The sequence below is a fragment of the Rhinatrema bivittatum genome, chromosome 11, assembly GCF_901001135.1.
Source record: "Rhinatrema bivittatum chromosome 11, aRhiBiv1.1, whole genome shotgun sequence".
NCBI classification, from domain to species: Eukaryota; Metazoa; Chordata; class Amphibia; order Gymnophiona; family Rhinatrematidae; genus Rhinatrema; species Rhinatrema bivittatum.
The window spans coordinates 64571752-64595710 of record NC_042625.1 but is presented as its reverse complement, the minus strand read 5'-3'; the positions used below and the strand labels follow the sequence as shown (position 1 = coordinate 64595710).

At 46.2% G+C, this 23959-nt stretch overlaps 1 protein-coding gene across 1 annotated transcript in view; it reads right to left on the bottom strand.

The window, feature by feature from the left end:
• The window catches only part of LOC115100895 (proline dehydrogenase 1, mitochondrial-like), a 55366-nt gene extending 50711 nt beyond the window's left edge, over window positions 1-4655 (bottom strand). Inside the window, exon 1 of the mRNA XM_029619954.1 lies at window positions 4259-4655. Within this exon, the coding sequence (XP_029475814.1) occupies window positions 4259-4579 (321 nt within the window). The 5' untranslated portion in view covers window positions 4580-4655. The remainder of the gene's footprint in view (window positions 1-4258) is intronic.
• Between the last annotated feature and the right edge of the window lie 19304 nt (window positions 4656-23959).

Here is a 23959-nt window from a genome sequence, read left to right as displayed (position 1 = left end):
GGTCATGGCTAACCTCTGGCTCAACTTGGGGCAGCCCCAATTACCAAGGAAAAAAAAAAAGTGCCCCCCCCCCCCGTTCAATCTCCCTTGTTTGCCACCCTATTTTTATTTTTTTCTGCTGGCCCTTTAAGGCAATGGCAGTCCCTGGAATTTGGACTGCTAGGCACCTTCTTTTGCCCCTCAAGATAAAAACATGCCACAGCGCCACAAAGGTTTTTCAAGGGAGGAGCTCCACTACTGTGGCAATACCCTCTCCCCACGGTAGTTGGACTCCTCCTGTGATAAAATGTTGCAGCGTAATGCATCCAGGGGTTAGACTGTAAACCCTCTGGGGAGAGAGAAATAGCTACATAGAACCTGAATGGAATCTGCTCTGAAATACTGAAAAGCAGAATATAAATAAAATCATATTGGAAAAAATGAACAGTTTGGCTTTAGACATTTTTAGATAAAAGGACAGGAATTATTGTACAAATTGGCATATCATCAGCCTTTGAAATTAGACATGCAAGATTAATAGATAAAATCAAATAGGAATGGAAAGTACGGTTTTCTTTTGGTTTCAATTTTTTCTGAAGGAGATGCTTCTATATGGTATCATGAGGCACAGGGATCCTACATGGGATCCTGTTTGTCAGCAGTATTTAATATAATTATGTTACCTTTAGGTGCATTTATACATTCCCTAGATTTGATTGTTAAAATGTTCATACAATTTTACATCAATATATACAGAAAACTTGTGTGCCATCCTAGAACAGTTATAACCAAGAGAACCAGCCAAAAATGTTCAAACTATCAAGTTTTTCAATTTTTAGGGTGTTAGCAAACCAGATGAAAAATGTAAAACCACCTTTAAAGGAGGAGGTTACCTGATCCTCTCGATCATCTACCCCCAGCCTAATAAGACTATACTAGCAGTCTATGGGAAGATATAAAATTATGCTTAAATATATTGCAGATAAAATATTCTACTTAGTTTAGAAAATTCAATGTGATACAAAAGAGCAAAACCCTGATTTCAGCCCTAAAAGATTGAAAAAAAGACAGATATTTTGATTTTTGCCAGTTTTCTATTTGGTACAATTTTACGGGCCAAGTGATCATGAGAGTATTTCCTGCAGAGAAATTTGCTATGGCTTTTGCTATCAAAAATTGGTTAGGGAGAAATGGCTTATTGCTCAGTGAGGGGGAAACCCACCCTTTTATGGGTGGGACAGAAGTTAGATAGTTTTACAGTAAAGGTGGAAGATGTGGATACAGCTGGTCTGTGGAAGCAAGGAATTTAGGGATTAGATATCAGAACTAGGAGTCTTTTTGCAAACAAGTAAAAAAGGTTAACTAGAACTGCTCCCACCCCGGATGCAGCTGTATAAGATGACCTGGCTGCAGGGACAGAGGAAAAAGGTCAAGGCGGAGGATGGGGCCCCTGGCGGTGACAATGGTGCAGCGGAGGCACCAGCAATGCTGGTGATCCGCCTCACGGGCGCTTTCTTCTGCAGAAGGAGAGGGAAGGCAATAAGGCTGCCTCCCTCCCCAGTGATGCCCCCAGTAGGGGAGTAGGCAAAGTGGAGGTATCCGCGGGCAGGGCTACCAGAGTCCCATCCGAAGAGAAGGGAAAGCAAGGAGGTGGGTTTCCCAGTGGGCTTGTTCCCAGCAGCTACCACGCTAGGGGGCAGGGTCTTAACCCCAGAAAAGGGGTTGAAGCGGGGAAGCCACGCCTTCCATTGTTGGGGGTGGGGCAATGCTGGCCGGACTTCCCCCACTTCCCCCTCCCTTTTCGGCATAGTGCTTGCCCATCCCTCAGTAGGAGGTGGTGACATGGTCCCAGATGGAGAGGGTAGGGCTCTCCTTGATGACTGTGGCCTCCATGAGGCCTTTCCTCTGCTTGGGGATAGTGGCTGCTTTTGCTGCCATTGAAGGGGGGGGGGGAGGATCAGTAGTATGGCACTGGGTTTATGGTGGTATTACAGTTTTGTATAACTGACAGTATGGGGGGTATTTTAAAGTCGATAAGTCCCATTTCCCAGCTGGTGACGGAAGGGGGGGGGGGGGGGCACTGCCTTAGCCAAGTTATTTAAGCATTATCACTTCATCCAAACATTTTATTGTAAAACTTCCACTTCATTGCTCTACGCAAGGACAGAGTTTCTGGCCATTTGTTTATTAAATTTTTCTAAATTCGCTTTGTGCAAGAGCTCCAAGCGATTTACATGACATACATAACTACAAACAGATAAAACAAAGAACATAATAAAGGAACAAGGAAGCAAAATCAGCAGGAGCACAGTCTCATTGAACAGCACCTACAAGTCTGCTCCCCCCCCCAAGCCTGACGTGGAAGAGTCCAACTGCCATTCCTCTGGAATAAATACGAGCAGAGGGACGGCTCCACTAACAAAGCGCTCAGACTGGTACTTTCACTACTCAAACATCTCAAAAACCAAAACTTTGAACCAAGTCCATTCTTTAGTATTACTCAGAAAAAAAAAAAAAGATCGCTAGTTCAAAACAGGAACTGTAACTAGTTACACTTACAGCAGCACCAATAATTCATTTTTGACTCAGTATTTTGCTTTTAAACTTTATTTTCATATAAAGAAGTGGGTACTATCTGTTGTAGCAAGGTACCATATATTTAAAGCTCCTTTCTAATGTATAGACACCTTTCACTGTCTCCTATCCAGGAAAGAAATAAAGACAGCATAAAGGGGGAGGTTCATGCCTGTGTTTTACTTTTTTTTTTTATAATCATGCCCTTACAGTATTGCTACCCATTCCTTTGGCTCAGTGTTTCCCCAGCCAGCATGCCGTCGGGCCTGATCAGGTGTGCTACGGAAGAGTCACCACGCCCTCATGCGCATATCCAGGCCAGCGCTGGGCAGCAAGAGTCACCAGGTGTGGCTCTAACACATGAAATAGCTCCTTTCTGGGAACACGCACAGTCCCAGTCTGCCTCTTCTGCTCAGTTACATCCTGGAATGTGGTAATAAGTGGGCAGCATGGAGGGAGGCATGGCTAGCAGGGCCCTCCTCTTTCCTTAAGAGTCCTTATCGCCAGGCTGAGTGAGACAAGGACAGCATGCACAGAGCACTGGACACAGACTCCGTGCTTTCCACCTGGCTGCACAATGTGGTTGGAATAGTCTTCCTGAACTGGCACGTCATGCTCCCTCTTGCCATGTTTAAATCCCATCTAAAAGACCCACCTTTTTAAAACTGCTTTTAAGTCTTATGCCAGATAGGACTAAAATAGACAAACTTCTTCTCTTTTAACAAAGTCTCTTGTCCTAGTATATTTGTCTTATTATACTGTAAGCTCTATTGAGCATGAACTGTCCTTTCGAATGTCTGTACAGCACTGCAGAAATGTTAAGTAGTTGTAGTAATAGGATGCAACTCGGTCTGAGTATCAGGAGTAGCAGCAGAGGAGCAGCCAAGCCAGCTACCCTCACTATACCAACTTCTATCTTCCCATGCACTCCTATAGCAAGCGCTTGTCCACCCTGACAGGTTCATCTGAGTTTGTACCTCTTTCCCTCTTTGCTTTAAAGTTTGGGAGACACAGACTGGTGAGGCTTTTGATGTTTTCCAAAACTCCTCTTTTAAGCACAACAGTTATCATATCTGCATTGAGTGCCACACAACATTTTCCTTAACATAGGCTTGAAAAGATTTGGGGGGGGGGGGGTTTGGCGACCTGTTTTACTACTACAACCCTAGAAGTGCAATAAGGTAAACTTTTCACCATGGATGAGGAGGGCTCAACTCAACAGGAAGAGAACTTACTTTATAAAGTAGTGATGATTCACTAGACACATCCCCTGTATGAGGATGTGGCCGTGATAGGAGATAAATTACGCCCTCATTAGTTAGCACTTAAATAAGACTCATTTCCTCCCTCCCCCTTTCACCCAGGTTTGTATTTTATTCCTGAAAGGATACTTCCCCCCCCATTTAACAACGATATCTGCAGTAACGTGCCCTCTGATATTTATGAAGAGTACTGTCAATTAAAATCGTGAAGTGTTGCAAACACAATCTAAGAAACTCAAAAGTTAAAGCAACTAGCTTCTCAGTTGCTACTTGAAACCTCACCTCCCACCCAGCTGTCCAGCGCAGGCAACACCTCCGGGCACCCGAACTAGCGTTCTTCCCCTTTGGTGGCTCCCCCCTCTCCTTCCCCGGCCTCTGCGGTTGCCAGGTCTCGCCCATCAGGGTGCCGAAGGTGCGCCGCTGCCGCCTCCCGCGGTGCTCACCTGCTGATTGTGATCCACCAGCACGTTATAGGTGCAGAGCCGGAACACGAGCAGGCTGCGCAGTAGCTCCCAGGTGGCTTTGCTGCGATAGGCTTCGCGGGGATCCTGGAAGCGGATGGTGGTGGCGGGACAGGGGCTCTGCGGCATCTTTTCTGCCCGCTGCACATGCTCTACCTGCGTCCGCGCCACGCGCGGCTTCAACTGCTCCGGACCAGCCTCCGACTCCGGAGAGCGCCGCGGCTGCGGGGCGAGGGAAGACTGGAGGCGGCGAGGCACAGGTGCCGCCACCCGTACCGCCAGAGCCAAGGTCCTGCCTGCCATCGAGCTGGCGATGCAGCGGGCAGGCAGCACTAATGATGCGATGTACCGTGCCTGCGACCAACGTGAGACTGATCTATTTCGAGGTCCCGGCGGGTGGGGTGGCCGAAAGCCGCCCCGCCCCTTCTGGCGATTGTAACTTTTTCTTCAGTGCCCCCTAGCGGGGACACCAAAGACTGAAGACGCAGAATCTAGAACTAAAGCAGTGGATGCTTCGACAGCAGAAAGGTAATGGTATTCATTTCTAGGCTGCGGGGGCGGTGAAAGGCCGCCTGCCCCCCCCCCCCCCCACCTCCTACAGGTTTTAACTTTTTCTCCCGCGCCTCCTGGGGGGACGCCGAAGACAGAAAAAAACGGAGCAGAGGACCTAATAACAGTGATTCTCAATCATTTTTCTGTCGGGACACGCCTGACAGATTTAGTTATTTTTATTTAATTATTTACAAACTTTTATTCTGCAGCTTCCTAGTATCTGTCCAGCTCGGATCACAATAAAACAATCATAAAACATCACAATAACGAAACAATAAAAAATGTCAATAAAATATGACATAAAAAGTTAAAACATTCCAACTTCACCTGTTCAAAAAAACAATTTCTTCAGGCCTTTCTTAAACAGTTTTACATCCTCTTGCTTAGGGCGCTCTAATGGCAATTTATTCCATTCGAACACTGCTACAGAACTGAAAATTCGTGCTCCCGTCTGAACCCATTTAGTTTATTAGCGGGAGGAATAGGCAACAAGTCGGCACCTTCTGATGGTAAAGACTGTTTTGGAATGTACCAATTAATGTAATTTCTTAACATGCATGGAGAAGCGATTTTCAAAAATTTGAACACAATATTTCACAGCCTAAACTTTACTCTCCACCTGACTGGAAGCCAGTGGAGATCTCTCAAAACAGGAATAACATGCTCTCTTCTTGGGAGTCCAATCAGCACTCCAGCGGCAGCATTTTGAGCCAATTGAAGAGCATATATTAATTTTTCAGGTAGTCCCAAATACAGGCCACCACAGTAATCGAGGTGGCTTAAAACCAAAGCCTATATCACTATACAGAAAAGATCTTGGGGTAACAGATACTTAAAGGTGTCTCCAATTTAAGCTTGTAAAAAGCCACCTTTGTAACATGACGTATTTGCTGTTTCACGTTAGCTGAAAGTCCAGAAAGACTCCCAAGCTTTTTACTTCCATTAGAATGGGAATAGAAAGTCTGTTCTCACATTAATGACATACTGAACACATGACTGTCACAGGGCTAAAAATAAACATACATTCTACATCCACAGGAACCCCCTGACCTGCAACAATGGGTGCAGAGCAGAATTAGGACTTTTCCTGTATAACTCACCATACAAAAAAGATATTATGGTGTCATCTAGTAACAGCTACACAAACTCTACTAGCAGGCACAATAGTCTTTCTTATGAAAAGATAGCAGTTCAACACCAATGCATGTCCTATTGAGAAAACACAACAAATAAGACTGATACAAATGTCATCATGCTAGTAAAATACCTCACCTCAGTCACACACACAAAACCGACCTTCACCAAATACAGAAAGACCATAAATAACAAATATGGAGACAGAAACTGGAATGAAAACCCCAAAAAGCCACTCTGCATGTAGTGCAAACCTGGATCTGCAATAATGCTCAGACTTCCTGGATCTGCAATAATGCACACAAACTAATCCGCACAAAGTTACACCTGCATTATGAAACACACTCAAACAATAACAACCCAACCTATGAAATGGCAACACTACAAATATTAAACCAGGCCCTAAACACCAGCGCACTTCTGATTAGGAAAACAGAACAAGCCAAACTACTTTAGATCCCTACACAAACTAGCAGCTTGCAGAATACCCTTACCTGGGTCACACATGCAGAACACAGACAGACCCTCACCAAACACAGAATAAAGAGACCATAAGCTAATGTTTTTTTGTTTTTCCATTGTTGCATTGCATACAGAATTTGGCTTCTTCCTGTTTCCAGTTCAGTTTGTCTGCACATTTCTATTTATACATTCCTCAAGAACTATAAAATATACTAATAAAGAGAATCCATTTCAAAACAATTGATGAATAGAATATCCAATAATTACAAACTCATAAAAATTAACCAAACACCAATAAAATATTTCAAAACAGCAGACACATCACATAATATCCAATAATTACAATGACAGTCAATCAAGAAAAATGAACTTAAAAAGCTACTTACCCTTTCCAGCAACTCTCCTACTAATTTTTGTTGCAGGCCAATAGCACGCACCAGAAGCAGCAGGGGCTACCGAAGCTCTGTCCTCATGGTCCTCTTCTTTAGGACACAAGACCAGTCTCTCTGCCTCTTTTAAACATAGACACACACACACCAGTTATCTCCCCGACCAGACTCTCAATTTCTCACTCACACACTCTCTCTCAGATACACACACACACACACACACACACACAAGGCTGACCAGTCTCTTACTCATATGCACACCAGTCACCTCCCTGACCAGTCTCTCTTTCACATGCACACCAGTCACCTCCCTCACACGCACAGTCACCTCCCTGACCAGTTTCTCTCTCACACATGCCAACCAGTCTTCTCTCTGACCAGTTTCCCTGACCAGTTTCTCTTACATGCACACCAGAAACCTCTCTGACCAATCTCTCTCTTTCTCACACACACAAGTCACCTCCCTGTCCAGTCACCTCCCTGACTAGTCTCTCTCTCATATAGTCACCCCACTCACCAATCTCTCTCTCTCTCTCACACAAACCCACCAGTCACTTCCTTGACCAGTCTCTCACACACATACACACCAGTCTCCTCAAGCTTTTCTCTGCTTGAGCTTTCTCCTCTTCACTCAGAGAAGTGATGGACCAGTGAACCCTGGCAAAGGGGAAGGAGGGGAAGTGTGGGTAGCCCCTCCATCTCCTTGGCCATTTGTGCCTAGTGGTTAGAGCAGTGGACTATGAACCAGGTTAGAGCAGTGGACTATGAACCAGGAGACCAGGGTTCGAGTCCTGCTGTTGCTCCTTGTGACCTTGGGCAAGTCACTTTACCCTCCATTGCCTCAGGTACAAACCTTAGATTGTAAGCCCTCTGGGGATAGGGAAATACCTCCAGTACCTGAATGTAAACCAGTGTGATATCTCAATTGAGATGAATGTTGGTATATAAAATAATAGATAATAGATAGATAGGAGTCCCAAGGATGGCTGCAGCATGGCATCTACTATAGCTGTCAGGTCCTCGATGCCCTCTTTGGAAGGCATGAGGAGGGAGGGAGGTGGGATGGGCAGGAGGAGCTTCGCTACCCCATGCTGGCCTTCCTGCCTGGTGCCCCCCTCACCAGCTGTTCTGGCCACCCTGACACACACCTGCTTCCTCTCATGAGCTGAGAGCCGCGGTCAGCCCATTGGGGCCTAAGGCCAGGGTGGAGGCCCAGGGGGGTCAGGTCTATTCTGGAGGAGGCTCACTGCCCTCTCTTAGATAGTCTGGAAGAGGAGTGCCCCAGCTTGCAGCAGAAGCAGTATCGAGCCTCCTTTGTCAACCAGTAGACCCTAAAGAGACCCTCCTAGAAAGGGATCATCCTCCATCCTCGGGCAGGGGTATCAAGGCCTGCCTCCGAAAGGAGGAGATATGCTGCAGCTCCCTCTCTCGGTGACCGGCGGGGAGGGCCATCATGGGGGTCATGAAGGCACTTACATCACAGAGGTGATAGTGGATGAGGGCAGCCAGGAGGTGTGGTGCGACATTTGAGACCACCACCCTTGTGCCCTGCCCCATTATGGGTTCCACCTAGCGGAATACCCCCTCCACAACCAGTCCCTCCTCGATGGCCTTATAGGAGGGATTGGACAAACATGGTGGCCTTGCCGCTCATCCTCCCCCTCCCCTCGGCCTGCTTTGGCCCGGCCAGCTTGACCAGGGCGGCGCTGTAGCAAAGGGGGTCTGGAGAGGCATGTGGGGGAGCACAGCCCGTGCTTCAGGTGGGGCTGGAGGGCCCTGCCGCCGATGAACAGAGATCCATTGGTGGCCTGGGGCCCTCGCCAGCTCCCATCCCATCCTATTGAAGTGGAGGAAAGAAAAAGAGTGAGGGAGGGAAGGGTCTTAGCTGTTTTGCTGAGTGGGAAAAGAGTAAAGGAAGGGAAAAAGAAGAAAAAGTTATGCTGGAGAGGGGAAGGGATCAACAGTATGTCAGTGGGATTATGGTGGCATTACAGTTACAGATAATTGATAGTATAAAAGGGGGGTGGGGTATTTGAAGGTTGTTTATGTAAGGCTCGGGTTATTTGTGTTGAATAAACTGCAACCTTGATAAATCTCATTTACTGTCTGGTGTGTTTTATTGAAGGAAGGGAGAGGGGAGAATGCCAGGGTACTGACTTAGCCATGTTATTTAAGCAATAACACTTCATCCAAGCTATTAAACGTGCAACCAAATCACATTTTATTGTAAAACTTCCACTTCATTACTCTGTGCAAGGACAGAGTTTCTGGCCATTTGTTTTTTTTCTACACATGGAACAGTGGCGTACCTAAAGTATTTGGCACCTGGGGTGGATACTTCCTTTGGCACCCCTCCCAAATATATAATTTTAAGATTTCCTAAACATTGATAAAATATTTCAAAACAGCAGATAGATCAAATAACACCCAATAATTAAAACTAATAAGGACCCCCACAACTCACCCCTACTATCACCAAATGTTTCCAGAAGTGATACTCGGGATTCCAGAACTGGCAGGTCTGGTCAGGGTTGCTCACCTTGACTGGTGGTAGGACTCTGAAGGGACTATCTTCAACTTAATGGTGTGAAGCTGAGCTTGCAACCCTTGCACTGCCTCCATAAGGTCCTTCAAGCATGCAGGAAACTGCTCCATTTATCCTGACCACTGTTTTGAACTGGTCCAAGCTGTTACAGCTCAATCCACTGGAGATGGAGAGTGGGTACAGTATCTAGGCATCTGGTTCAAGTGATGCTAATGCTCTATTGGATTTTGCAAAGCAAGACTGTCATTTAGAAGCTCCTATAGAATGAAAAAAAGCTTTTAAAAAGAAGGCATTAGATTGAAAAAGGGATTTCTGATCTTCACTGCTGCAGTCATGGTGCTATTACTGACTATGACAAAGAGTCAGAAGCACTGCTTTCTATCTGTTGACTGGGTCAGGGTAGCACAGAGCACCATACTCAGGTTATCTGCAGACAGATTGAAGTGAAGAGGAGATCTAGTAGATGAAGAGAATTTGGGAGGTCTAGTTGGTAACAGTCTCCAGTGAGGAAGTGGGGGAAGTAGATGTTACTGATGGTGTTGAGAGCACTCTCAAGGAAGAGCAAGCAAGTAATGCAGTTAGTGAGCGTGGCCTTTTACTTTGTGGTCAACCTGCAACTCAATCCATTGCTAGTAAAAAGAGCAGCAACCAAAGAAGATGCAGAGAGGAGATCATGTAAGATTTTCCTGTTCTGGAGACAATTTTAAGTTAGGAAGGACCTGCATTTTGTTCAGTTCATTCACTGAAGTAAGTTCATCAGTCAAGGGAAAGTACTGAGGCATCTGACAAACGATGGTATGCAACATCACCTATAGAAACACTACTTGCTAGCATTGGTATCAGGAGATGGGACCTCTGTGAGGCATCTGACAAACAATGATATGCAACATCACCTAAAGAAACACTACTTGCTAGCATTGGTATCAGGAGATGACAGTAGTACTAGCAGGGATCCCTCTGCCCGTCAGTCAAAACTGTAGCAAAGGGATAGAAAAGGGGAAGATTTTTCCTCAAGTTGAGTCCATGGCCTCTTCCACCAGGCCAGCAACCCCCTACCATTTATCTGTAGTGGCAAAGAACCATAGAGGAAATGGAGTGGCATTCTGTATCACTGTCCCACAGGGGCAAATTGCAGGAAAATAGCAACCTGGAGATTTTTTTTCAAAACCAGCCAACAGGGTATCTGTCTAACTTCCTTGTGCTTTTCCTGCAGTGTGTGTTTCAACAGTTCCCAAAAGCACGCCAAACTGATCCTTCAGAGTTACATCATGTGACCTGGAATCTGACAGAATTGAAGCAAAAAAATCTCCAACATAAATTTCACATTTTTTCCTAAATAAGTCATAGAGCACATCCAAGACCAGGGATTAGCAAACACAGCTGCAGGCCCCCTTCCATCCATGCAATCAATTGCGTGCCCCCCCCCCCCCCCCCAAATTTGGTTACATCTCTCATATATCCATATATCCTGGATTCCTAGTCTAGTATTAAAGTCTCTTGCCAACCAATCAGCTCTTGAATCAGTTGCCAAGTAATGAGACAACCACACTGCCAGCCAGTGTCAGACACAAACACTCACAGTCTCTCAGACAAAAACCACCCACACGCACTCTATCAGACATCCACTTTGTGTCTGAGAATGTGTGTGGATGTCTCTCTGACACAAAAACACCCACTCTTGTTCTCAGTGTGTTGATGTGTCTTCTCTACATCACAGGATGTGTATGTATGTGTGGATGTCTTTCTGTGTCAGAATAAAAAAAAGACACCAACCCATTTACACATTGACACAAAATGTGTATGTGGGTGTCTCTGTGCCACAGAAAGACATCCCTACACACACTGAAACACACATTCAGTCGTTGTGCTGCTGCTCATGTGTCCTGCTCTAGTACTGCCACACTGTTATGTAAACTTTTTTTTGCTTGCTGCCAGCCCTTTACCATTCCCACCCCTTCTTGGCAACCCCACGCTCCAGGAGATTCACTGGTTCTACAGCAGCTGCCCCTTTCAGAGGTGAGCCCAGCAGCAGAAGCCTCCAACACTGCCCAGGCACTTTCTCTTGGCTCACCCTTTCTGTAACTGCAGCTTGCCTCCATTTCTCCTTGCTCCCAACACCACTTCATCGCATTACCATTGACCGTGCGCTACAGAGTCTGCTGCTTTCATGGCTCCTCAGACTCTCCACTGCCTAACCTACTCTAGGGAGGGGGGACAAGAAGTGATCCATGTTATTCCTCCAGGTCTTAAAAAAAGACAAATTAAGCCTTGGCTGAGAGAGGGAAGAGTCCCAGGACCCAAAGCAGCACATTCCAGAATCCTGCTTTCCCATGTGGAGCCAGGGCTGGTGCAAAGATATTAGGTGCCATAGGTAAACCTTACAGCCTTGTACTTCCCAGCCCTTCCCTCCCCACACATAATTCAAAATTATGCATTTATGACAATAGATTTTATATCAAAAAGGACATTCAAAGAACAGTCTTATGAGGTAAAAATATCACAACATATACATTATATTTATATGCACTGCTGTGGTGCCAACCAGAAAACTGCAAAAAAAGGTAAATAGAGACTTGGATCCCATATTGCATTGGGCCTATTCTAACATATCTTGGATGTGGGCTCCACTCTCAAAGCCTTGGGTAAACTGAATTGCAATTGCTATTGCTATATAGTAAACCTCCCAAACTAAAACAGCACTAAATGCCAGCACTCAAACAAACAATGACAATCCTACTTATGTAAAGACAACAATGCAAATATTACACCAGGCCCTAAAACTCCAATCCACCTTCTATTAGGAAAACAGAACAAGCCAGGCTGCTATAGATCCCTACAAAAAAACTACGTGCTATCAGAATGCGCCATCTCAGTCACACATGCAGTACACACCCCTCACCAAATACAGAATATGGAGACTATAAAGTATAAATAGAAATGTGCAAACAAAAACTGAACTGGAAATGGAAAAAGACAGACTGTATGTTGTGGAGAAATGGAAAAACAGAAACATTACTATGCCTCATAAACCATCAAACAATGAAATCAAGAAATATAAATCATCAGTAATAGGAAAAACATTAAAAAAAAAAAAGAATAAATAGACAGCTGATGAATAGAACATCCAATAATTAAAAATTCATATAAAAGTTTTTTACAAATTTCCCAAACATCATCAAAATATTTTAAAACAGCAGACACATCAGATAACACCAAATAATTATAACCAATAAGAATTAATAAATCCCCGCTTTATATACTTGGGAACTTTTAATTTCCAGTCATCCTGAGATTGGTGTGGATTAGTGGGGGTGGGGATGCACAAACTTTCTCCTCCCCTACATACACTGACAACCACACTCTCATGCTCTATAGCACTCACACACGCTCACTCCTTGACATATATACATGCACACGGTTACGCACGCACGCTTGTGTGTGTTCCAGCACGCTCCCATGCAAGCGTGCTGGAACATGCTCACACTCACTGACACACACATATGCATGCGCTCTTGCACATATGGCTCTCACACATGCACATACACACACTTTCACTGACATACTCCCACTATCACTTACTCTTTTCTCCTTTGAATATATTTAAAAAATACTTTTACTTACATTTGTGGTCAAGGGGAATCCAGACAGGGATATCTGCTGATGGTATAGGTGTGGGACGAGGTGGTCAGGAAGGCCCCAATGCAGGGGGGGGGGGAGGATTATAATTTTTTTGTGGTTCCAAAATAAGGTGGGGGCTTGCCAGCAGCAAAGATCAGCTGGTTGGTAGGAAGCAGCGGCAGTCTGTCTCCTGCCTCCCACAACAGAGGCAGAGGCAGGGCTGGAGTGAGGAGAGGCAATAGGAGCATTTCCTGCCTCTGCTGTGATGAGGGAAGGAAGAGATCAGTCCCATACTGCATACAGTAGGTTGCAAGGCGGGATAACCCTCCCCCCCCAATAGGGCAGACCAATGGAGCCGCAGTGGGGGCCAGAGAAACAAAAGGCAGGCCCATGGAGCCATAGGGCAAAGAAGAACAAAAGGCAAAGCAAAAGTGAACGAAGAGGCTGCTGCTCAGTTAGTAGGGCAGCTGCAGGGCCTGGCATTGATCGCAGCAGCTCTGCAGGCTTGCGGCTGCTGTGATCAACACCAATCACGTGACTGGCCTGACCAGTACGTACCCGAAGCCCCAATAGGCCAATCCGCCCCTGCTGTCCTGGCACAAGAGGCAGGCACATCCAAAGTAGTGATGAAGTGCATTGGAGAAATGATTGCCCTGGATGACCAGCCTCTGCAGATAGTGGAGAACCTGGGATAAAGCATCTGCTGCAACTTTTAGCCCCGGGTTGCACTGTCCCATTCAGAACTACATTAGGTAGGTCTGTTATCTTCACCCTATACAATCAGTTCCATAGTTGCATGCAGGTGCAGCTGTCCAAGGCAGAGGGGACTAGCATACATTTCACTAGCAACATCTGGACGCTCGCTTACCTCTCTCAAATGGCCCACTAATAGGAGCTAGGCAAGGCAGGAGCTCTAGCATGGATCGAATATCAGAATGCAGGTAGGCTAAACTGCACACATAAGTGATGGATAGCCCCCAGGCCTCATATAAATGTTCTAATAGCCATAAGAAAGATGCTGTGGAGGGCTGGTATTTTTGTGATAGACAGTGGGAAAATATGAAAAGGGCAGTGGAAGATGGGGGCTACCAGGGTATCTGTTGCTTTGCACACTTGTGGCTCCTGGTAATGAGGGATGCTCCGGGGCAGGGGCCTAATGACCACAGGATTGCAATCCTGAAGGACAATAGCGGGTCATTTTCATCAAAGTGTGAAAGGTGGGCAATTCCTGCATGAGAAGCAGGAAGAGCTTGAGATCCCTCACAAGCATCTGATACAAGATGCTAGCACCCAGTGGAATTCCACCTCTCTGATGTTACAAAGGTTAATGGAGAAGGACACATCTTTTCATGATCTGTTTCTGGAAACAGAGATAGATGTGGGTAGTAGGGGTGTGCATTCGGATTGACCGCATTAGTAAAACGCAACTCATATTTTTTTTTTACTTAAAAAATTGATTCGACATAAACGATCGGATTTCCCACATATCGAACATAGATATGTTCGATATGTTGGAAATCGCGATTGTTGAGCCAAAATAAAAATATAAACCCCCTCACCCTCCTTAATCCCCCCCCCCGACTTACCACAACTCCCTGGTGATGGAGCGAGGAGTGAGGACGCCATTTCTGCAATCCTTGGCGAGAAGCATGTGACATCGGCGGCACGTCGAGTGACGCCGGCGTCACGTGATTCCCGGCTCGTTCGCGCCGGACGGCTCGTTCGGCCCAAAAAGAACTTTTGGCCAGCTTGAGGGGGGCCCCCCCAAGCTGGCCAAAAGTTCTTTTTGGGCCGAACGAGCCGTCCGGCGCGAACGAGCCGGGAATCACGTGACGCCGCGTCACTCGACGTGCCACCGACGTCACATGCTTCTCGCCAAGGATTGCAGAAATGACGTCCTCACTCCTCGCTCGATCACCAGGGAGTTGTGGTAAGTCTGGGGGGGGGATTAAGGAGGGTGAGGGGGTTTAAATTTTTTTTTTGCACATATGTACATATACCCAACTCATTGGATTTTTTTTATGTCCATATTGGCCGCAAGTGGGACCCCCTTTCGGACATAAAAAATATGAACATAAAATTTTGCTCTGCACATCCCTAGTGGGTAGACTCCTGGGGCATCATGATTGGTGAGTGATGAGGCAGCCAATACAAATCCTGAAGCCCATCAAGGGTGCCACGGAGGATCTGAATTCCAAAATCACCATCCTGGGTGGGGTGATCCCCAGAGTAAATATTCTGGAGGAAAGGTTAGAGGGTTTCTGTGAGCAAGAGGAAATGAAAGCAGAGGTATTGCAGATTGTGGACTTCTTGCAGAAGCAGGTACGAGAGCGACAAACTTCTGACAGAAAACAAAACGTGCATGTTTGCAATGGCTTGTGATCCACGGATGAAAGCAGGACCAGACTTAATGAGGAAATTTGTTAGAATAAAACTGAAAGGCGTAATGCAGAAAGTTAAAAACTTGCAGAGCATATCAGAACCGGAGGCTCGCAAAGCAAAAAGGTACAGTATGGTCAGATCCTCCAAGTGGTATCTCAGTAAGCGGAGGAGAGTTAGATCCAGGTGTTCCCTCCTGTACTTCCTCAGGCGACACTCTCATTGTGGGTCTGTTTAAAAATGAGCCAACGTCAGTAGACTGCTTGACTGATATTTGCTGAGAAATTTGATGCATGAATGGTGGGAAGCGCGTCTCTGGACTTAGAGAGGCTTCAGCCACTTCTGTATCCAATTTTACCTGCAGTTTTCAAGTTGCAGAGGTCACATGTAATTCCATGTTATGGGGGGGGGGGGGGGGTCGATATCTCTGGGGGGAGCTATGATTTTTCCTTTCCTCTTCCTCCCCAATCTGCATCAAATCTGGCACTAGGGGCGCTCCCGTCTGGCGTGTGATGCGCTGCCAGTCCCTTGCTTCATATAGGCCCCAACACCCAGCTGACATCAGCGACAGATTGCCTAAATGTTGCCTGCCAGCAGTTTGTCCCTCAAAGACCTGGCCAGAAAAAGAAGCTGCTCTTTTGGTTGTAACCATTTAACTTATGTTCTGCCTTCTAGGCACTTTAAAGTGGGTTCTAGTCAGGTACTGCAGGTGGCTCTCTGTCCCCAGCAGGCTTACAATCTCCCTGTGACAATGAAGAGGGGGGACTTGCCCAGGGTCAGAAGGATTTGAACTCAGGCTTTCCTAGTTTGCAAGTTGCTGCTCTAACCATTAAGCTCCTCCTCTACTCCCTTTCCTTAAGAAATCAAATTCCCAAAGTCTCTTTGGTACTGTATATTTATCTTGCTTGGATTGAAAACTCTACTGAGAAGGGACCATCCCTTCTCAGTAGAGAAGGCAGGAGCCATACAGTTTACAAAATAACATGGATCTGTGCCCCAAAAGTACATGTGTATGTTTCAGTATGAGCACATTTTTATAAGGTAGGGGTCTCTTTTTATAAGCATGGGCTACTCTTAAGGATGCCAGTCCCAAAAGCCATATCCTGTTTAGCCATTATATCCAGTCTGTAATGTATGGAAAACGAATGCAGTGATGATCAAGTTACCACCTTACAATTGTCTAAAAGTTCAATGGCAGCTACCTCTGCCCAGGAAGAAGAATGGGCTCTAGTAGAATGAGCACAGGTGTGCTCAGGAAATTGACAGCTCTTGAGTAAGTATGTGTATTTGAAACAGTGCTACATGTGCCAAGTAGCACTATAGATAATTATTACTAGTAATGACATAGTGTACATCAATTCTAGCAAAAGCTAAGGGCACTGTAAACAGATTAGAAAGCTTTACAAAGTTTGTTTTATTTTAAAATTAAATAAGACCATCACTCTAAGAGCAGTTGAAATAGAAAAATTGCTGAAAGAGGCATCATGCTATATATAATATACTGGACTTGTAGATTGCATACTGTATGATATTTAGCACAAATGATATCCCCTTATAAAATGTACAAGTCAGTGGTTATGTCACGGTTCATTGTGATGCCAGGACAGCACAATAATGAGGCACTGAAGTCAATGCTAGTTTAAACCTGAATCTGTAGGACCAAATGATAGTTTCTGCATGTGTGTGTGTGTATGTGGTTTCTGTGCGTGTGTGAGGGAGCATTGCGGTCAGCAGGACTGACAATGGCAATGAAATAGTGAGATAGAACACACAGCACTGGAGCGTGCAGAACACATCAGCAGTTTGGGATTCCCAGACAAGATTCAAGCCTGGAGTAAGCACAGACTGACACCAACAATTTCAGGGACTCGGAGGCAAGAGCAGGAGCAACAATGGCTCTTGCTGATCTGAAACAAAGGGATTACATCAGAATTCATCTGGGCTCTCTCTCAGTCTCCTTTGTACCTGGGATTGGAGAAGTGCTAGGAAGAAGGCTGAAACGCAAAGGATATACTCGGGCTTTTCACTTGGTGCGCAAGTTTGCTTCCAACAGGGCAGGCTTTAACAACTGGCTGGAACATGCATGTGGAGCCAACAATACACAGATAGCACAATGCCGCCAGGCCATGCTACAGTGGTTAAGGAGATATTAGTAGCACATGCGGAACAAGCAGTAAAAGTGTTTGTTGAGAGAAAGAAAGTCAAACAGTGTCAGCAGCATTTATCTTTAAAGCAAACTAGGCAAGAAGTTCATTTGGTTAATAACATCTATAGTGTTTATTTTTTTAACCTTATTGAGCATAAACTTTTAAGTGTAATTAATATTCTGACCCACAGTGCCGGTGTAAGTCCTGAAATGCTGACGATGACTCTGGCTCTTCCTGAGTGCAAAAAGATGTATTTTCAATTAATTTGGAGAGCTGCTGAAGCGTGCTAAGATTCTTGCACATTCTTTAACTGCAGCTGAACATGACAGTCAGTGGACATCTAGAGAGTAATTTTCAATCGTGTGTATAAATCAGCACATATGCACATAAGAGTGTGCTCAAAGTTACGCCTGCATTTGATAAACTGTGTGGCAGGAGCCATGCAGTTTACAAAATAACATGGATCTGTGCCCCAAAAGTACACGTGTATGTTTCAGTATGAGCACATTTTTTATAAGGTAGGGGTCTGCAAACTTTGTTTTTAGAAAAAGTACGCACATATATTTTATACAAAAAATATTTGTAACATGCACGTATTTACCGTAGTTTATGCACAGAGCAAAAGCGGGTCTTTTTATAAAGTATGTGCTTACTCCTCATATGAAAATACTTGCAGATTTGTTATTGGTAATTTGTAACCTATCGCTGGGATCGTCCATTGATCCTGAAGATTAGAGGGTGGTCAATGTTACCCCGATCCTTAAAAAATGTTCTGGGTAATCCGGGAAACCATAGACCAGCAAGCCTGACTTTAATGCCAGGAAAAATCATGGAAACCATTCTAAAGACATGGTTTAATGTGACACAGCCAGCATGGATTTACTCAAGGGAAATCTTGCCTCACCAATCTGCTACATTTTTTCTGAAGAGGTTAATAAACATATGGATAATGGTGAGCCAGTGGAAATAATGTATTTGGATTTTCAAAAGGCGTTTGACAAAGTTCCTCATAAAAGACTCCTGAGAACATTAAAAAGTCATGGGATAGGAGGCAATATCCTATTGTGGATTGCAAACTCGTTAAAAGATAAAAAATAATTAAAAAAAAAAAAAAAAAAAAAAAAAAAGAGTAGAAATTAATGATCAGTTTTCTCAGTGGAGAAAAGTAAACAGTGGAGTGTCTCAGGGATCTATATTTGGACCGGTGCTTTTTAATATATTTATAAATGATCAGGAAAGAGGTATGACAAGTGAGGTGATCAAATCTGCAAATGACACAAAATTATTCAGAATACTTAAATCACATCTGGGTTGTGATAAATTGCAGGAGGACCTTGTGAGACTGGAAGATTGGGCATTTAAATGGCAGATGAAATTTATTAATGTGGACAAGTAGAAAGTGATGCACATGGGGGAAAAGAAACCCACATTGTAGTTACAAGTTGTTAGGAATTAGGAATTACTGCCCAGGAAAAGGACCTGGGTGTCATAAGAACATGCCATACTGGGTCAGACCGAGGGTCCATCAAGCCCAGCATCCTGTTTCCAGCAGTGGCCAATCCAGGCTACAAGCACCTGGCAAGTACCCAAACACTAAGTAGATCCCCCTGCTACTGATGCAGTAATAGCAGTGACTTCCCTAATGTTAGGTGCCGCAACTCACGGGACAGCCCAATGAGCCACCTCTCCTAATCCCCAACACTGCCAGCACGGCTCTGAACATCTTCATCCTCTCCTTGTGGCTGGATGCCGCCACCAGTGGGCTCCCTCCTAGGTGTGTGTGTGCTCGACATCTACATCTTTACAGAGCACACGGCAGGAAAGCACCACAATGCCCACCATGGCATCATCTGTCACAGCCCAATATATGGGCCCCTCGACTCCACTGCCTTGCCTTAGCAACAGGTCCCCTGGCATTCCATGTGTTCCCAGTGCATTTTGCTTTCTTGTGTGCCTTGCTCCACCTTGTCCTGATTCCTGCCTTGTCTGCATCTTGCCCTTGCTTAATTTATTTAAGATATGGGTGTTTCCAGACATGTAGGACTGCAATACAAATATCCCAAAAGATACAAATAAAACAAAAAAACCCTCTTAGTTTCATGGCATTTCTTCCCAAGCCAAATTCCCATTTACTTGATTTGACTAGGAAATTAAATTTCCTTTTTAAGCATTTGGGAACAAAAGCCACTTATCTTTTAGCTCTATGCTGCCCATCAAGTCCAGCTTTGGCTCTGCTTCATCTTCTAAAAAGTGCCTCCATTCTAAACTTTTCCTCCTCCCCCTTGCTTTTACCAGCCACTCTATTTTTTTATGCAGCTACCAGTCTATTACTGCAAGGCTGGATGACTCCACTCTACTCCTTCTACTGTTGCTAGCCCTCTTAAAAGCTGCCAGCTAGAGCTTCTGGGAGATGTAGTTCTACTAGGCAGCCATCTTTACTGCCAACTGGCTTATTTTCCTAACCCATGGTTTCCCAAACTTTTAATCAATATGATCCCATTTTAGCACTTGAAAATTCACATGACCCCAGAGGACAACCAAAACAAATTATCAGGGGTGCAGTGCCCCTTCCAACAATTTCTCCTTACCCACCAATTGATCTTCTCTCTCAATTTCTACCACCTTCAAAGAGCCTCCTCTCCTCCAGCAAACCTGTTACATCCCCCAGCCCCTCTCAATACCCAATCTATCCACTCTTACCCCATCCTGCCCTTTTTGCATTCCCTCAGCTGATCACCTCCCAACAAGCACTTCTTATATCCCATAACTGATCTTCTGCCATCCCTGCCCTCTCATCCTAGTGCCCATTCCCTCACTCATCTCCCATTCCCTCTCCTTCACTTCCCAGACTTGCCTCTTCCCCTTCAACCTTTCTTTCACATCTTCCAGCTAACCCCCTCTCACCCACAGCTGCTCTCTTACATCCCCCAGTCATTCCTCCTCTCACCATTCTCAGCCAATCCAACTCTCAAGCCTCTCCCGCATCTGATCTCTCCCTTCAAATAGCTCCTCCTCCAAAAATCCCCCTTGCCAGGATCAGCGGCAACATTTCCTTTTGGGCCTAAGAAGTAGGGCCCAAGAAGTAGAGGAAACATTTTTCTATTGGGTAGCTTCAGTGGCGATTAAGAAGAGACGATTAGTGGCAATCTTCACTGGCCCACGCACACTGAGCTCTCCTCTCCCCTTTCATCTGGTTGAGCCTGACAATGACCTGCAAGTAGTAGCAGCATTAGTAATGAGAGAAGGGAAGAAAGAGAAGATAAGTAGAAGAAGGGCGATGAGAAAAATCCTTCAAGAAAAAAATATATATAGCAGACACAATCATTGCCTTTTACTGAGGCCCAACTTTTCAAGAGGGTCCTGGATTAGTGTAGCAGGATTCATGGAAAGAAAGTTTCTCCTGCCATTTCATCCTGCTACACCAGGCCGGACAGGTTGGAAATATCAAAGCCTGTCTATTCTGGGAGGAAGCATGGGCTACTCTTAAGGATGCCAGTCCCAAAAGCCATATCCTGTTTAGCCATTATATCCAGTCTGTAATGTATGGAAAATGAATGCAGTGATGATCAAGTTACCACCTTACAATTGTCTAACAGTTCAATGGCAGCTACCTCTGCCCAGGAAGAATGGGCTCTAGTAGAATGAGCACAGGTGTGCTCAGGAAATTGACAGCTCGAGTAAGTATGCTGTAGAGACTATCTCCTTGATCCACTATTCCAGAGCTGTCTTACAGGCCATCTCATGTTTACAAGATCCTCCTAAAAGAACAACCTATCAGTCCTGCAGAATGCATTAGTGACCTCTGAATATCTGATGAGAATTTGACAGACATCTACATAAGTACTTAAGATTTGCCATACTGGATCAGACCAAATGTCCATCGAGCTCAGGATCCTGTTTTCAACAGTGACCAATCCAGGTCGCAAGTACCTGGAAGGATCTGAAGTGGTAGATAGATTCCATACTGCTTATCCCAGTGATAAGAAGTAGATTTCTGCAACTCCACCTTAATAATGGTTTATGGACATTTCCTCCAGTGCAGCAGAAGACCTGCTTGCGCTTAGCAGAAGGTGATGCAATCTGCCAGCCAGTTGGATGAAGTTTGTTTACCCAGAGCCATTCCCAGCCTGTTGGTATCGAAGGGCATAAATGTTAGGAATTGTGGACCCTTGGCCCACGGAGGGGTTGATGCTACCTGAAGGATTGGTCCCCACAGGTCCCCACCATCAAAAGGCGAGGCTGGCTGGGAACAGAGGCAAGCTGGGACTTCGCCAGTACCGGCCCTCGTTCCCCGGAGGTTGAGCCCTTGGGTGCTGGGGCCGGCTGGACTTAGGATCACCTCTATGTGGCTGGTCCCGGAGAGAGTAGGCGACTGGATGCAGAGAGTGTCAGAGAGGTTAGATACAGTCCAAGACAGGGGTACTCTTGGAGGGAGGAGAGAGAGTCTCAAGATGTGCAAGACTACTGCAACTCCGAAGAGTGTAGAGCAGGACCACGTGGGAGTGGCCTTGAAATGGAGAGGTATAGATGCAGAGAGTTGAACAGTGGTGTGCTGAAGAAGGGCTAGAGCGGGGAACCCACTGTAGCAGGTGCCAGGAGAGTAACAGCGTGGAGGTACTGCTCGAGATATGGCAATGCGGTGATAGGACCTTCTGTAGTAGAAACGCTGGGGTGTGCCCCAAGGAGTGGGGACACCGAGACACAGTCCGGTAGAGTTACAGTGCTTAACCAGGTCTTGAGGAGTAAAAGCCCTGGAGCTAGATCCCCAATGTAGAAGTGCCTTGGGAGTCCCGAGGAGCAGAGGGCACTGCGGTAGTGGCTCAAATGTAGGGGCGCTGAGCCAGGCCCTGATGAGTAGGAAGCGCTGAGAGAGTCCAGGTGAAGTAGCGCTAAGCCAGGCCCCAATGTAGAAGTGCTGTGGGAGTCCTGAGGAGCAGAGGGCACTGCGGTAGTGGCTCAAATGTAGGGGCACTGAGCCAGGCCCCGATGAGTAGGAAGCGCTGAGAGAGTCCAGGTGAAGTAGGGCTAAGCCAGGCCTCGAGGAGCGGGAAGCGCTGAGAGAGGTCCAGGTGAAGTAGTGCTGAGCCAGGCCCTGAGGAGCGGGAAGCACCGAGAGAGAGTCCAGGTGAAGCAGCGCTGAGCCTGGCCCCGAGGAGCGGGAAGCGCTGAGAGAGAGTCCAGGTGAAGCAGCGCTGAGCCAGGCCCCGGGGAGCGGGAAGCGCTGAGAGAGAGTCCAGGTGAAGCAGCACTGAGCCAGGCCCCGAGGAGCGAGAAGCACTGAGACAGGAACCAGGGTGGAGAAGCACAGAGATCCAAAGAGCAGGAACAACAGGTCCATAGAAAGGAACAGGCACCACTAGGGACCAATGAACTCATTGTCAAGTTGGTTAGTGGTGGCTGGAGGTAAAGCTTAAATATCCCAGGCTTGTGATGTCATCAGCCAGGGACTGGCCTGGAGTTCCCGCCATAGGCCCTTTAAAGGGAGGATAGATGGCACGCGCGCCTAAGGAGGCCTAGGGTTGGAACGCTGGTTGGCGGCGTCCCAGCCGCCACATGGAGCACAGGGACTCAGGAGGCACACGGCGGCAGCGACTGGCCACCACCGTGAGAGGACCGGGGGTAGTGAGCCAAGCACGACATGATGTGAGTTGAGCCTGCCTCGGCCGGCGGCCATAACAATAAAGAGCTGAGTGGACTGTCTGTATGATCTAATTAGAAAGCCAAGGCCCTCTTGCAGCCCAGAGTATGAAGAGCCCGTTCCCTTGGGTGGAAATGAGGCCTAGGAAAGAAGGCGGGTAAAACGATGGACTGATTAAGGTGGAAATCAGTCACAACCTTTGGAGGAAACTTAGAGTGTGTACACAAGACCACAGACGTTCGTGAAAAAACCTCATGTACAGCGGGTATGTAACCAAGGCCTGAAGCTCACTGACCCTACAAGATGAAGTAATTGCCACCAGGAATATAACTTTCCAGGTGAGAAACTGTGTCGCAGGAATGCAGTGGCTCAAAGGAACGACGCATGAGCCACGCTAGGACAATGTTGAGGTCCCAAGATGCAACAGGAGGCCAAAGATGGGGTTTCAGCTGGAGCAGGTTCCTCATAAAGTGACCTATTAAAGATTGCACCAATACGGGTGTACCAGCAATGCCTTGATGATATGCACTCACAGTGTTGAGATGGACCTTGACTGAGCTGGTTTGAAGCCCAGACTCAGAAAGGTGCCACAAGTACTCCCACAGCTGGGGAAGAGAACATGTGAATGGATCCAAACCCTGCCCCACACACCAGATGGAGAATCTTCTCCACTTCAAGCTGTAGGACTTTCTGGTGGAAGGTTTCCTAGAAGCCACCAACACCTGGGAAACACTATCCGAGAGGGCCGAGGGTTGAAGGACTAGGTGCTTAACATCCAAGCCATCAGGGTCAACGCCCGGAGATATGGATGGCGCAGGG